Genomic DNA, 15,396 nt, shown 5'->3' on the forward strand with positions numbered 1-15,396 from the left:
ACCCATAGGTACATATGCCATACAATGAAAACTAAGCCTAACAGACTAGGGCTGCGTTCACACTACGTATATTTTAGTCAGTATATGTATATTTCAGTCAGTATTGCAACCAAAACCAGGAGTGGATTAGAACAACGGCTGTTATATTGAAATAATGGCCGTATTTCACCATTGTGTGAACAGAGCCTTTCTGTGTTTTTAATCCACTCCTGGTTTTGGTTGCAATACTGACTGAAATATACTGACTGAAATATACATAGTGTGAACGCAGCCTAAGGCTGGGTTCACACTATGTATATTTCAGTCAGTATTGTGGTGCTCATATTGCAACCAAAACCAGGAGTGGATTAAAAACACAGAAAGGATCTGTTCACACAATGGTGAAATTGAGTGGATGGCCGCCATATAACAGTAAATAACGGCCATTATTTCAATATAACAGCCGCTGTTCTAAAATAACAGCAAATATTTGCCATTAAATGGCGGCCATCCACTCAATTTCACCAGTGTGTGAACAGATCCTTTCTGTGTTTTTAATCCACTCCTGGTTTTGGTTGCAATATGAGGACCACAATACTGACTGAAATGTAAGTAGTGTGAACCCAGCCTAAACCTGCAAACATTGAGACTCTGTATGAAGGGTAGAAGGAGAGTGGGTTTTTTTTTTATCTGTTTGGTTTAAAATAAAAAAACACATTTTGGAAGGGCGGCATATTATGTTACTTTATATTCTAGAGGATAGAATTTAGTTGTCATCCTGAAGTCAATTTCTACTTTTTATGGATGATACAAATTGTTTTCTCTGTAAAATGACTTACAAGCTACATTCCAAAACAGTCTGTCCTCATTATAATCATGGCGGAATGAAGAGACGAATGATCAAAGAAACGGAGGTTTATACAGTAAAACGATAAATCCCAGCATTCCCGAGGGCATAAGACATCTGCATACAGGAAGTAAGATCAGAAGAATGCTAGAAGCTGATTGGTAGGAGACAGAGGGAGCTGCTTCATTACAGTCCTGCAAATATTCGGAATGTGTGAATAAGGTCTAAACACCAGTACAGAGTGACATGGCTCAATGCATGCGTCTATAAGGCTGGGTTCAGACTACATTTTTGCAAAAAAACAGATGGAAAAAACGTAGGAATTTGTGTGCATCCGTTTTTCCCATTGAATTACACGAACACAAAAACATAGTCAACCTCATTTTTGTGTCTTAAAAGAACTGATGTTTTTTTTTCTAATGTAAGTCAATGGAAAAATTGATCAAAACAGATGCACACGAATGCAAATATTTTTCCATCCCTTTTTTGCAAAAATGGATGAAAAAAAACGGATTGCAAAAATGTGTGAACCCAGCCTAAAATGACTGCCTTCACTGTGAGTGCGCAGATTACCCAGACTTTATGTGCTTGGTCTCTTTTTTAACCAGCACAAGACTAAAAAGCTGCCTCTAGGAGACTCAACCTGGATACAAGTAAGTATAAGCTTTGTATTAAAGCATGAGAACTAAATAATTATTATAAATGCAACCTTGCTTTATTTCACATCCCCTACAGATACATTTTAAGGTCTAAATGATAGGATCCTCATGATCATCAGTGGCCCCTTCACTACACTACACAGTGCAATAAAATGTTTTGTTTTTTGTTTTGTTTTTCTTAATCAACTGGTGTCAGAAAGTTTTACAGATGCGTAAATAATGACTGTCTAAAAATCTCAGGAATTTCAGTGTCAGCTGCTGTATGTCCTGCAGGAAGTGGTGTATATTTTCTAGTCTGACCCAGTGCTCTTTGCTGCCACCTCTGTCCATGACAAGAACTGTCCAAAGCAGGAGAGGTTTACTATGGGGATTTGTTACTGCTCTGGACGGTACCTGTTATAGGCAGAGATGGCAGCAGAGAGCACTAAGTAAGAATGTAAAAAATACACCACTTCCTGCAAGACATACAGCAACTGATAAGTACCGGACGGCTTATCACTTTTAAAAGTAGTCAAAACCTCAGTAGAACTTTCTGACACTAGTTGATTTGATAAAAAAAAAAAAATTCTCCAGAGTACCCCTTCAATATCTATACAAGTGTGGATGTGGTGCACAGGTGCAGACTTGGATGCTAAATAATCTGGTTAATGCTGCGTTTACATGGAACGATAATTCGCCCAATCGAACAATTAACGATTTTGAAGTAACAATATGTTTTTTATAACGATCAGCGTTTAGATGGAATGATATATCGATTGAAAAAATCGTTATGGCGATCGCTTTAAAGAGTCACTGTTAGGGATGGTCCGAACCGAGTTCGTTTCAGGTTCGTACGAACCCGAACCCTCGGTAATGATTCCCGCTGTCTGCCCGCTCCGTGCAGCCGGCAGATCCAGCGGGAGGACCGCCTGGAAAAATAGGATACAGCCATAGCCATAGGCTGTATCCCAGTTTTCCAGGCGTTCCTCCCGCTGTATCCGCCCGCTCCACGGAGCGGGCAGACAGCGGGAACCTGATGCCAAGCGTTCGGGTTCATACGAACCCGAACCTCGGCAGGTTCGGACCATCCCTAGTCACTGTCGTGTATTTATTTATTTTGCAGAAATCAATAGTCCAGGCGATTTTAAGAAACTTTGTGATTGGGTTTATTAGCCAAATCTGCCATTACCTGCATTTAAAAAGCCTTTTTTTCCAGGTCCCCCCCTCCCTCCTCTTTTCCATGCACTGCAAAAAATCAGGAAATTGTGACTTGTTGCATCAGACGTATCCAGTCTGTTCTAGGGAGAGGGGAGGGGGGAGGAGGGAGTTAGACAGCAGAAAGCAGATAAGAGAGGATTATAGGCAAGGAGCTGGGTGACAGCTATAATCAGTGCTCAGAGAGGTCAGTGGTGACTGTCAGAGGAGATAAAGGGTGAGGTATTTGTAGATTAACTCTTTGTTGTCCTGTTTTGGTCTTTTATTTAACGCTCTCCATAGGAGAACAATGAAGACAGGGGGAAGAGCTTCAAACTGCTTTTTCATAATAAAAATGCATTTTTCGGCTAATAAACCCAATTACAAAGTTTCTTAAAATCGCCTGGACTATTGATTTCTGCAAAAAAAAAATTTTCTATGAGCGTTGGACTCCTCTCTCAGCGCTCGCGCCGGGCTGCAGCGGCTGAGATCTCCGTGACCCGACCGAATCCAGAAGCGGGACCCGGCAGGATCAGGTGAGTATAGGGGGCTGTAGCGTGGGGTCGGGAGCCTATCACCCCGGCACGGGGGTTGACAGGTTCCCTTTAAGATTGCTTAAGCCTATCTCACACATAGGGTGATTCGGTGAAAGACTGTTTACACAAAGCGATCTGCGAATTTTTATGAACGACCAACAATGATTTAAGAACATGTTGAAAGATCACAATGAACGATTTATCGCTCGTCGCTTGATCGTTCGCTGTGTTTACATGAGCCGATTATCGCTCAAAAGCGGAGCTCTAAGGTCTATGGTCTTCTCAGCATATTCATACTTACCTTGAAATCAAGATGGTATCACATACATAACAACTCAAACCCTGAAGTAAAATCTATCTATAACTATATATATATATATATATATATATATATATATATATATATATATATATATATATATATCTATCTATATATATATATATATATATATATACATATACATATACACACACTGACTTAACTACTGGCATACATAACTACTCATGGTATTCGCCTTCATACCCATTATATTTTTACTTCTGGCTACTTTATCTCTTTTACCAACTCCAAGAAAAAAAAAAAAAAAACTCAAGGTGATGATGTAAGTAAAGGCCCCTGATATTCGGCAGCACAGAACATAAGAAAATGTAAAGGAAGCGGGTGTTTTTGCCATGTAATACGTTACAGCTTTCGTGTAATCCACTTCCCTGCCAGCTGCACAGCAGAAGAGTAACCCAATTGTAGCATTAGGTCATGTTTACCGGTGCCAGTATCATGCTGCTTTCTAGGTTTAGTGTGAAAACTGCCTTCGATTGAACAGTCGAGAAGCACAAACTTCAATGGATTAAACTCATTTTAACAGCGAGGAAATCAATGCGAGAACTAAATAGTACAGGCGGCGCGGGATGAAGTAAACAAGCAGGAAAAGGACATAATGGGATTTTTCTGGAAGCCGCTGCCTGGAAAAAATTACGGCTATGTTCTACTTGTCAACAAAAAACTTAAAGACCCTGGTATCTGTGGATGTATCGTGCTCTTCAAAGGGGAGATGTTTTATTCATGCAAGATCATTTTTTTTTCTGGTCATTTTTAGGAATGTCTCCGATTCCTAGAATCAAACGAAGAGGTTTTTGTTTTCTTGGAACATTTGTCTCAGCTGGGGAGCAAATGAGGAATCTATATAGGAGAGTCTAGGGTGCAGCACAGAATGTATAGCTTAATGGGGTATATTCCTAGGATACCCCATAACATAACCATGTGCAGAGAGGATCGCAAAAATCTTTTTCTTTCAGATCAACTTGTCTCAGAAAGTTAAGTAGATTTTTAATTTACTTCTATTTAAAATTCTGCCCATACTTATCAACTGCTGTATGTCCTGCAGGAAGTGGTGTATTCTTTTCAGTCTGACACAGTGCTCTCTGATGACATCTCAGTCCAAGACAGAACTGTCCAGAGCAAGAGAGGTTTCCTATGGGGATTTGCTACTTTTCTGGACAGTTCCTGTCTCAGACAAAGATGGCAGCAGAGAGCACTGTATCAGAATGGAAAGAATAAGCCACTTCCTGCAAGACATACAGCAGCTGATAAGTATGGGAAGATTTGAGATTTTTAAAAGAAGTAAAATTACAAATCTATATAACTTTCTGAAATCAATTGATTTGAAGGATAAAAGATTTAACAAAAAATGAGGTCAAGCAAAGCTGTGGCAGAGCGATAGTGGGGTTACTGCCCTACTTTATTTGCCTATGCTGAAGGTAATATGGAGGGTTGTTTTAAACTTTAATTAGGGGAGGGAAATGGAGAGCTTATTGAAGGTAAAGGTAGCCATACACCTTCAGTAATTTAGTGCCAAACTATCGTTCAGCCGTCAGGTATTGGGAGATGTGTCGCTACCTTGTCTGCTCTTGCCTCCCCTATTAAAAATTCTAAAGAATAGGGTGTATGGGGACCTTTAAATGTGTTGTCTTGGAAAAATTCATACAATGGGAGCATTCACACGTTTCAAGAAACAAGGAACCTACAGATGCGTAAGCTGTATAGTGGAATGAACCACAGCCTGGCATCATGTATCATTATGATGCCGGGAGCGAGGAAAGAGTTTGAATCTTTGCAGGACTTTAGTGACACAGCAACACTTTCCCCGCTGCCAGCATCATATCGATGCTGGGCAGTGATTCATTACAATACACAGCCTACCTGATGTAGGTTCTGTGTTTCACGGAACATGTGAATGCCCCCTTGCCCCCCTTGAATGCCATCCTGCCAGGGCTGAAGGTGACATGTAATGTATACTTACCTGTCCTATTGCCCCGCTGCTGCTGGTTGCTGGAATGCCTGCTCTGTGCCGCTATCAGTGTTTACATAACATCCATTGACATCCCGTTCCCATAGGAAACGGCCAGTCAGCATAGAGGAATTTCCAGTGGGAGTGACATGTCATCGGATGTTATGGAAATGCAGACAGGGGTGCAGAGCAGGCAGCCCAGGAACTGGCAATGGTGGGGGAGTTGGACAGGTAAGTATACATAACTGACATGTCACCTCCAGCACTGGCAGGATGGCTAAGTATGAGTTTTTCCCAGACAAACCCTTTAATGTGAACTCCGTAAACAACTATGCTGTTTACTTAACTCCCATTAACCTCTGAAAACACTTAATATCAGATCTCACGGGCACCTTCAGGGGTCTTGTGGAGCCCATATCTTGATAAATCACAGGTGTTTTGCCTACACAATATTAAGCAGGTGATTTCAATGTTATGACTGATCAACGTAGATTATATAATACTTTTTTGTGAATGTATATTTCAGTTTAATTGAAAAAAACAAAAACATACAAAACATTTTTGAGATATAATGACAAGTATATATTTCCTGTGACCCATTAGCTGGAACGCTGGACGTCTCCCCGAGTCCTGTGCTTGGAATATGTATAAATATCAGGTTGCATATGAAATAACAGACCACACATTGCAGAGCGCTTTAAGAGAGATTTGCCAAAACTCTAATCTGCTAGTAATTAGAAGAGGAATGTCATCGATTTTCTTTCTTTTACCGATTGTATTCCAGCTGTCATAATGGGAATATAATGCTTAGTTCTAGTAAAGTACAGTAACAGAGGTGTTGTTCTCTCCCATGGACTTCACACCTTCATAGCCATGGGTGAGGGAACGCTGGGTACTTTGATCCTTCCATGCATTCAATGAATAGTTCACTACATAGAGCAGTCAGAGCAGCGCTCCAATCAGCAGCTCCTGGGGTAAGGGGATTCTTAGAAAAACTTTAAAGGATTACTTAAGTCCAAGATGGAAAATGTAATATGTTTGGAGGACCGCCAAGCAAACATTCATACTTTTTTTTATTTGCTATGAATATTTTTATTTTCTGGGTGCAGATGACAATTCTCAGACCACCTATTGTAGTTATCCTTAAATTGCCTGGAGAAAAACTAAAGAAATGTCTGGATGTAGCTCATAAGCTCAGCGGATGACAATGGTTTTAATAAATGGGTTGTACCACCCCCCTTTCATAATCTGATCCCAAGGGCGATCAGCTGATCACTCCCGGTCCAGCACCCCACCAAAAACAGTTCAAGGGGGGAGCTGCAGCCAGACATACACTTCTCCTGCACCAATGAAGTATCACACAATTGACATACAGATGAATGGCTGTCTCGGAATGAACGTTTCTTGTACAAAGATGCTGCTCGGGCTCAAGGAAGAGGAATAGCAAATGCTGGCTTCACCTCTGTGATGCACACATACCCTGACAGACATCCCTCCCAGACCTGGATATATGGCTGTAAAGTAACTACATGGTTGCTTATATTTGTTTCATTATGTACCTGTGCTTTCAGATAACTTTTCAGGACAAGCTGTTGCTCCATTTCAGGCTCCATTATATAAAAATCATCAGGCTCCATCCCTATTTTTCCAGTTGTCCCTGTACTAATATGTGGAGGGCAAGCTTCCATGTGTCACACATACTGCACACACATAGAAGCAGTAGCAGCATAGAGGACATTACAGAGCACTACTTGGCAGTCAAAGCTGTGAATGAAGCATTGGGGAGACATCTAATACTCACTATAAGCTCCTTCTCTCCCTGTCTACATCCCCTTTTCTCTCTCTCCCTCTCTTCATTTCCATAGACCTCCATGGGCAGCTGTAACCTGATCCTTCAGTGAGCTAGTCTATCTAGTCTCCCAAGATGACTTTGGATCCTATTACTCTATGGCGCGATCATTTTAGTAAAGCGCTGATCTGCTAGATCAGGGCTCGTTTACTGGACCTATTACACGGCCCGATAATCAGGCAGTAAGGACTGCATGGACATTGTTGGTGATGTCCATGCAGCCCTTGCCCAAACACCTGTTACCTTACCTCTCCCGATCCTGGTCTTCTCTCCTGTGCTCAGCAGCTTTAGGCCACTGACAGGTGTCAGTGTCAGCTAACAGGCCGCTCAGATGCTGCAGCCGCTGGGACCGGGAAGCTGCGAAGCACAGGAGAGAAAACCAGGAGAAGGGAGAGGTAAGGTGTCTGGGCAATCGCTAGCCATCACTGTTATATCACGTGACCACTGGAAATGCACAGTGTGGACTGAACGACACCTTCACCTATCATTTCTATGGGACATTTGATGTTAGCCCATTAGGAATGAATAGGGTGACTTCCAATCCACACAGATGACACTGGTCAAGTGATGTAACAGCTGGACCGACGGGCCTCTAAGTTTGGAAATAAAGCCGCTGGTAAGTAAATTTACCAGGCAGCATCCCCATTTAGCGAATCCATACTGTCTGGGAAAACATTTTTCTTTTTACTACCTGAGCGCTATTTTAAGTAGGAACTGGAACAAAAATGTGTAATCCAGAAGTTCCGGAGTCGTGCACTCAGGTTAAGAGAGCAATAGAAGAATGAGAGGAATTTTTGACCATGTTAAATTCTTTGTTAGAATGGAAAAGTTTATATGCAACCTTTTCCAAGCTTCTGGAAAGCTGGCAGAAAAACTGGGTACTCTAGGATCATTGTGCCTGAACAACATGCGGATAAGAACATGCATCCAACAGCCAAGGTCGCACATCAATGCAAACACTAACACACGCAAACAAATAGTCATAGCAAAACGCAATGCGAAAAATGATAGGAGAAAATTGCAAAAGTGCAAGGAATGTTTTAAACAGACAGCCGTGGGGGGGGGGGGGGGGGGGGTCATCTTACCTTTTAAAAGCTATAAAATTGTCACTGTTTGAACATAACCAGTTGCAATTCCAATTTTGTACTTTTGGTGTCGCAATTGTTGTTAGAAGTAACATGATAAAAAAAAAATTAAAGAAAATTGCCCACTCCAAACAACATTCCTCAATTGAGTAGCCCATGTCATAACATATCTGTAATTCACTTAATTTACCAAAATGTATTTCTTGCTTCAGAAAAAATAGTATTGGCCACTAGGTGCAACTAGGAGTCACATGGCCTGCTGTTCAAGCTTTCAAACAGCTCAAGCCAAAAGCAGAATGTCATTTGAAGCACCAATTCAGCTTGGGGGGTGGGGCAGGGTGGAGACAGGGCAGAGATACGGCAGTGAGGGGGCAGGGAGATGCCGGGGTTACAATCTGGGCAAAAGATGGCGGCAAAACCGTGTATCGCAAAGACTACCGGGAGATGTAACCTATGGTCAGAGTAGCAAGTGAGTGATAGAGAGCAGTCGGGAAAGTGCATCTGAGGAACAGAAGGACGTCAAAATAAGATGTACAATGTCAGCAGCCAACATGGGCAAGAACCTGGTGCTTTTAGAATTTTTTGTTTAAACCAAGGCTATCCCAAGTTTCCCTTTAATGGAACCTCCTCCTAACCTAAGGCTATGTTCACACTGAGTATAACAGCTGAAATCCCGCCTGCCTCAGTGTGTCAATGGGAAGCTTCACGGAGCAAAGAGGGGCAGAGAGCGGAGGCGCACAAGGCACCCCATAGACACACTGAGGCAGACTGGATTTCGAGTGGAGCTCCCGCCACGGAATTCCGCCTGTTTTCCTTAGAGTGAACGCAACCAAACAGAGGAACTCTGATCATGTCCCTTGAAATGAAAAGAAGAACAAATACATTGGAGGGAACTCTTAAGGGCTCAATAACAACCGTAGGAGCAGTAAACCTTGTCACCATCATGCAGGCTTTTAAAGTTATTGGTATGCTTGTAGTCTTTTCAAAAAGTGACTTCAGGAAATGACAACTATTACGATGGTAATTCTAAAGTCGTCACTGATAGATAATGAATAACAATTCTGTCATCATTTCAAAGAGGAAAGCAAATTAAGGATAAGCTGAGAGTTTGATTTAATATAAGCTACTGCCTCTACAGAACCCCCCCCCCCCCAGAAAACACTGGCAAGCACGTTTCTGTGTGTGTGTCCATCTACGTCACACGTGCCTGGGAGATCTTGTGACTGATGCTTGTATCGGATACTTTATGTTCACAGTAATGACTATGGACATAAATCCGCTCATCCTGTCGTCCCATTAAAGGCCGTAATGGTTTTTGGCAGAGGACGCTTGAATACGGGATGTGCTTCCAGGTGTATCACAGTGTACCAGACTAAGAAAAAATTGATCCAGATGACGTATGATTTATAGGGTTTCGAAAACGCTCTTGCTTTTGTTACGAATGCTAAAAAAGTCTTTTTTTTCCTGAAATAAAATTATGGACATAACAAATTGATGAGTGACCCTTAAAAGAAACAATACCATAGATGGCAACCAACAATGTTGTCATGCTAGAATATTACCCAGTATCTAGGGCATAATGGATTCAAGAAGCCCTGTCCTTATGACCTGCAAAGTTTTGTGATAAGTAACCAAGATGGGGACTCGGAGAAGCAAGCAGGAGGGCACTGGGGGAGCGCGGACAAGTAGGCATGTTCTCATATATTCTTGCAGCAGAATGAAAATACGCTGCGAGAATGGAGTACCGTACCTTCACCAATCGTTAGAAAGGGAGGGGGGTGCATTGTGGCACTTACTGGCGTGTTATGACTTTTTTTTTACAGATATCTTGCAAAAGGAACTGATTTATTACACGTGTATAGGTTGCCTACTGTCCTACTTACCACTTTTTCATCTACGGTGATAAGTTCTGTGTCTTTTGTTTGGTTCTGTGCCTGCCTCCATGTGGAAGTGCCCAATGACCTGCAAAGCAAAAATCAAAGTTAAGTGTGCATACAATGAGACACAATGAACAATCCAATACATGAACAAGTAGGTATAACAATATTCGTTTAGTTTAAAAAAAAAAAAAAAAAAGGGTCCTGAGAGGAGGAAGAGCAAGAGCGGGCCGAGAGGGGGAAGAGCAAGAGCAGGCCGAGTGGGGGGGAAGAGCAAGAGCAGGCCGAGAGGGGGGGAAGAGCAAGAGCGGGCCAAGAGGGGGGGGAAGAGCAAGAGCGGGACGAGAGGGGAAAGAGCGGGACGAGATGGGGGAAGAGCAAGAGCGGGCCAAGAGGGGGGGGAAGAGCAAGAGCGGGACGAGAGGGGAAAGAGCGGGACGAGATGGGGAAGAGCAAGAGCAGGACGAGAGGGGAAAGAGCGGGACGAGATGGGGAAGAGCAAGAGCGGGACGAGAGGGGAAAGAGCAAGAGCGGGACGAGAGGGAAAAGAGCAAGAGCGGGACGAGAGGGAAAAGAGCAAGAGCGGGACGAGAGGGAAAAGAGCAAGAGCGGGACGAGAGGGGAAAGAGCAAGAGCGAGACGAGAGAGGAAAGAGCAAGAGCGGGACGAGAGAGGAAAGAGCAAGAGCGGGACGAGAGAGGAAAGAGCAAGAGCGGGACGAGAGAGGAAAGAGCAAGAGCGGGACGAGAGAGGAAAGAGCAAGAGCGGGACGAGAGAGGAAAGAGCAAGAGCGGGACGAGAGAGGAAAGAGCAAGAGCGGGACGAGAGAGGAAAGAGCAAGAGCGGGACGAGAGAGGAAAGAGCAAGAGCGGGACGAGAGAGGAAAGAGCAAGAGCGGGACGAGAGAGGAAAGAGCAAGAGCGGGACGAGAGAGGAAAGAGCAAGAGCGGGACGAGAGAGGAAAGAGCAAGAGCGGGACGAGAGGGGAAAGAGCAAGAGCGGGACGAGAGGGGAAAAAGCAAGAGCGGGACGAGAGGGGAAAGAGCAAGAGCGGGACGAGAGGGGAAAGAGCAAGAGCGGGACGAGAGGGGAAAGAGAAAGAGCTGCCCAAAAGGGGGGAAAGAGAAAGAGCTGCCCAAAAGGGGGGAAAGAGAAAGAGCTGCCCAAAAGGGGGGAAAGAGAAAGAGCTGCCCAAAAGGGGGGAAAGAGAAAGAGCTGCCCAAAAGGGGGGAAAGAGAAAGAGCTGCCCAAAAGGGGGGAAGAGAAAGAGCAGGCCAAGATGGGGAAGAGGAAGAGCAAGAGCGGAGAAGAAGAGTGAAAGGAAAACTATGAAAGATGAAGAAGGAGTAAGCACAAACTCCTTTTTCTCCTCAGTTACAGTAGTTCAGGCTGCTGAGTTTTTTGGCAGTCTCCCATTTAGCAGTTCACAACAGGCTGCACTTTATGTCTGCTACAGGCTCCCTGTTGCAGAGAGACCGCCGGTGGCAAAAATTGCTCTATGTGAATGTACAGTAGCGGGTTTGTCACGAACAGACATAGGAACACAAAGCTGTAATAAAGCAGCTTGAAACTCTGAACCCAACACGATGGCATCAGAGGTGAAGAAGAAAAAGAAAGTATTTGTTAAATTGTATTAGCTGCATGGCTTGAGACAAAAAGTGCTAACTGGAATGACCAGAGGGGGGAAAAAGTTCTTGAGCAGAATTTGGGAAGGTGTGGCTCCATTTTAAGAAAAAAAAAATCTAATTCTCTGCGAGCAAACACTGTACTTGGATGAATCACTGGACATACGCACACTTTCCTGAGGCGAAGAATGAACTTAGTCTATGGGAAAAGCAGCTAACCCAATGATGGGTGTCCACAGACGTCATCTGAGGTCAGGTATGATGAACAGTTAAAAGATTATGAAATTATTTTAGCCGCTGTTGGCAGGGACGGGACAAAGAGTAGGCAGGGGTAGGCGATGGCCTAGGGCGCCAAACGTCAGGGGGCGCCATCTGGATGGGTAAGTAATTTATTTACCCATCCATCCTACCCCCCCGCTCGCCCCCTGCCTGTCTGCCGGCCCGCCCTGCACTGTAACTGTTACATACAGCAGCAGGAATAGAGTGTCCAGGAGGTGTAAAGGACCTTTGATGACATCATGCCCATGTGACCAGTGTGGGAGGAGCTATCTTCCTTTGCTAGGCTCTATGAGGCAGCTAGTTTCCTAGGCTGTTTATGAGGCAGTGAGGGCAGTGTATAAGATCAGCAGGAGGTAAGCCACACTGAGGGCACTGGTCAGCAGGGGGAGGGGGTGTGTGCATAGATATGAGATGTTCTGCAGGGGTGTGTGTGTGTGTGTGCATAGATATGAGATGTTCTGCAGGGGGGGTGTGTGCATAGATATGAGATGTTCTGCAGGGGTGTGTGGGTGCATAAATATGAGATGTTCTGCAGGGGGGGGGTGCATAGATATGAGATGTTCTGCAGGGGTGTGTGTGTGTGTGTGTGTGCGCATAGATATGAGATGTTCTGCAGGGGGGGTGTGTGCATAGATATGAGATGTTCTGCAGGTCAGGGGTGTGTGGGTGCATAGATGTGAGATGTTCTGCAGGTCAGGGGTGTGTGGGTGCATAGATATGAGATGTTCTGCAGGGATGTGTGTGTGCATAGATATGAGATGTTCTGTAGGTGTGTGTGTGTGCATAGATATGAGATGTTCTGCAGGGAGGGGTGTGCATAGATATGAGATGTTCTGCAGGTCAGGGGTGTGTGGGTGCATAGATGTGAGATGTTCTGCAGGTCAGGGGTGTGTGGGTGCATAGATATGAGATGTTCTGCAGGTCAGGGGTGTGTGGGTGCATAGATGTGAGATGTTCTGCAGGTCAGGGGTGTGTGGGTGCATAGATGTGAGATGTTCTGCAGGTCAGGGGTGTGTGGGTGCATAGATGTGAGATGTTCTGCAGGTCAGGGGTGTGTGGGTGCATAGATATGAGATGTTCTGCAGGGTCAGGGGTGTGTGGGTGCATAGATATGAGATGTTCTGCAGGGTCAGGGGTGTGTGGGTGCACTGTTATGTGATGCTCTGCAGGGTCAGGGATGTGTTGGTGCACTGTTATGCGATGGGGAGAGCGGCCTCTTGTGACCGCAGGTAACTCTGCCACAAGAGTGCAGTGAAAAGAAGACGCATGGCCCAGGTGAGTATAAGTGGGTTTTTTTTGTCTGTTTTGGAGAATTACTGTTATATGGGAAGGGTTAGGGAGCACACAGGGGTCTATATATAACTGGAAGAGCACACAGGGGTCTATATATAACTGGAAGAGCACACAGGGGTCTATATATAACTGGAAGAGCACACAGGGGTCTATATATAACTGGAAGAGCACACAGGGGTCTATATATAACTGGAGGAGCACACAGGGGTCTATATATAACTGGAGGAGCACACAGGGGTCTATATATAACTGGAGGAGCACACAGGGGGTCTATGTATAACTGGGGGCAGCACACAGGGGGTCTATGTATAACTGGGGGCAGCACACAGGGGATTTATATATATAACTGGGGGAGCACACGGGGTCTATATACTTCTGGGAGAGCACACAGGGGTTCTATATACTTCTGGGGAGCACACAGGGGGTCTATATACTTCTGGGGGAGCACACAGGAGATCTATATATTTATGGGGGAGCACTCAGGGGGTCTATATATTTCTGGGGGCAGCACACAGCAGTCTATACTATATTGGGGCTGCACAGAGGGGCTTTACTACAATACTGGGGCACAGGGACACCTTAAAACTATGGGGGCACAGAGGAGTGTAACTACTATATAGGGGTACAGAGGGGGGCTAACTACTGTATGTGTTGGAGCCTAAAATGTTTCTCTGACAGATTCTGGAGAGAAGATTCACAGCCAGAAGACGACTTCTAGGTGGTCCAGGCTGGATGGAGGGAAAAAGAAAATGTGACAGATCGGAGAAGACGGCCCATGTGAGTCACTGGATGTAACTGCTCAGTTATAGGGTTGTAGTGATAGGGGTCATGGTGTGGCGGTATTATGGAATGGTATCATTGCGGATATCTTTCTGTTCTGTTCAGTGCAGTTTTCATGTAATATGTAATCACTGTATGGTGGAAATAGTGTTATAAGGTAACTACTGTATGTATTGGGGCTCTTAATACAGTGTGGGGGTACATTCAGGGCATTATACTGTGCGGGGAGCACCATTTCTAATGTGGGGGGGGGGGGCGCCATTTGCCTTCTCTGCCTAGGGCACCAAAACTCCTTGTCCCGGCCCTGGCTGTTGGACCGAGTAATTTTTCATTTATTCCATCACTGCAACTTGGAACCTGTATTTTTTTTATTTTTTTCAAACTGTGTTCATCAACTGACCTAAAAGAAGCATGTACGCAGAATGGCCGCTCTTTTAGATTCTCCTATCTAGTAGTGTTTCAGACCTCCTATGGCATTCAGCACCATTGCTATTCTTTGCCACAGATTCTACTAGGTGTTGAATACATTCAGCAGGAGTTCTGGAGATATGGAATAGATAGCTTCTTGCAGTTATAGGGAATCTGTCAGCTGTACTTCACATTGCAAATTGCTGACACTGTAAGGGTACTATTACATAAAGCGAGAATCAGCCGTACATGGCCGATTATCAGCTGTTCCGGACGATAATCATTTTGTGTAATAGCTTGTGTTGAAGGGCAACGATCAGCCGACATGCACAATGTTGGCTGATCGTTGTTTTATGAACCATAAATGTGATAACGACAGTCAATCTAAAGATCGTCTGGCCAGCCCCTCCAACTACTTCACGCTCGAGGTCTGTGCAGCGAGCAGGGAACGAAGAGCAAGTGAGCGCTGACATGAAAGGTCGGCGCTTGCTCGCTCCCTAATATCAGTCTGTGTTACAGTATCCTTAGACGCTGTTAGGACAAGGAGACACATGGTACCTTTTGTATATCTGTCTGTGCTTCCAGGATGTAGAGAAATGCTTTTATTCTGTGGCAAAAAGAGTTTCCAAGCTCCTGAATGGATGGATCCTGATGGATCCAAACCAGCATGGCTTTACTGTGGGCCGATCTTGTCAGACTAATCTCATTGATTTCTTTGATT

At 44.4% G+C, this 15,396-nt stretch overlaps 1 protein-coding gene across 1 annotated transcript in view; it reads right to left on the minus strand.

The window, feature by feature from the left end:
* The window catches only part of NDUFS4 (NADH:ubiquinone oxidoreductase subunit S4), a 137,011-nt gene that overhangs the window by 86,137 nt on the left and 35,478 nt on the right, over positions 1-15,396 (minus strand). Inside the window, exon 2 of the mRNA XM_069963045.1 lies at positions 10,297-10,375. Coding sequence (XP_069819146.1) covers positions 10,297-10,375 — 79 coding nt within the window. The remainder of the gene's footprint in view (positions 1-10,296; positions 10,376-15,396) is intronic.

The sequence above is a fragment of the Dendropsophus ebraccatus genome, chromosome 3 (assembly GCF_027789765.1).
Source record: "Dendropsophus ebraccatus isolate aDenEbr1 chromosome 3, aDenEbr1.pat, whole genome shotgun sequence".
Lineage (NCBI taxonomy): Eukaryota > Metazoa > Chordata > Amphibia > Anura > Hylidae > Dendropsophus > Dendropsophus ebraccatus.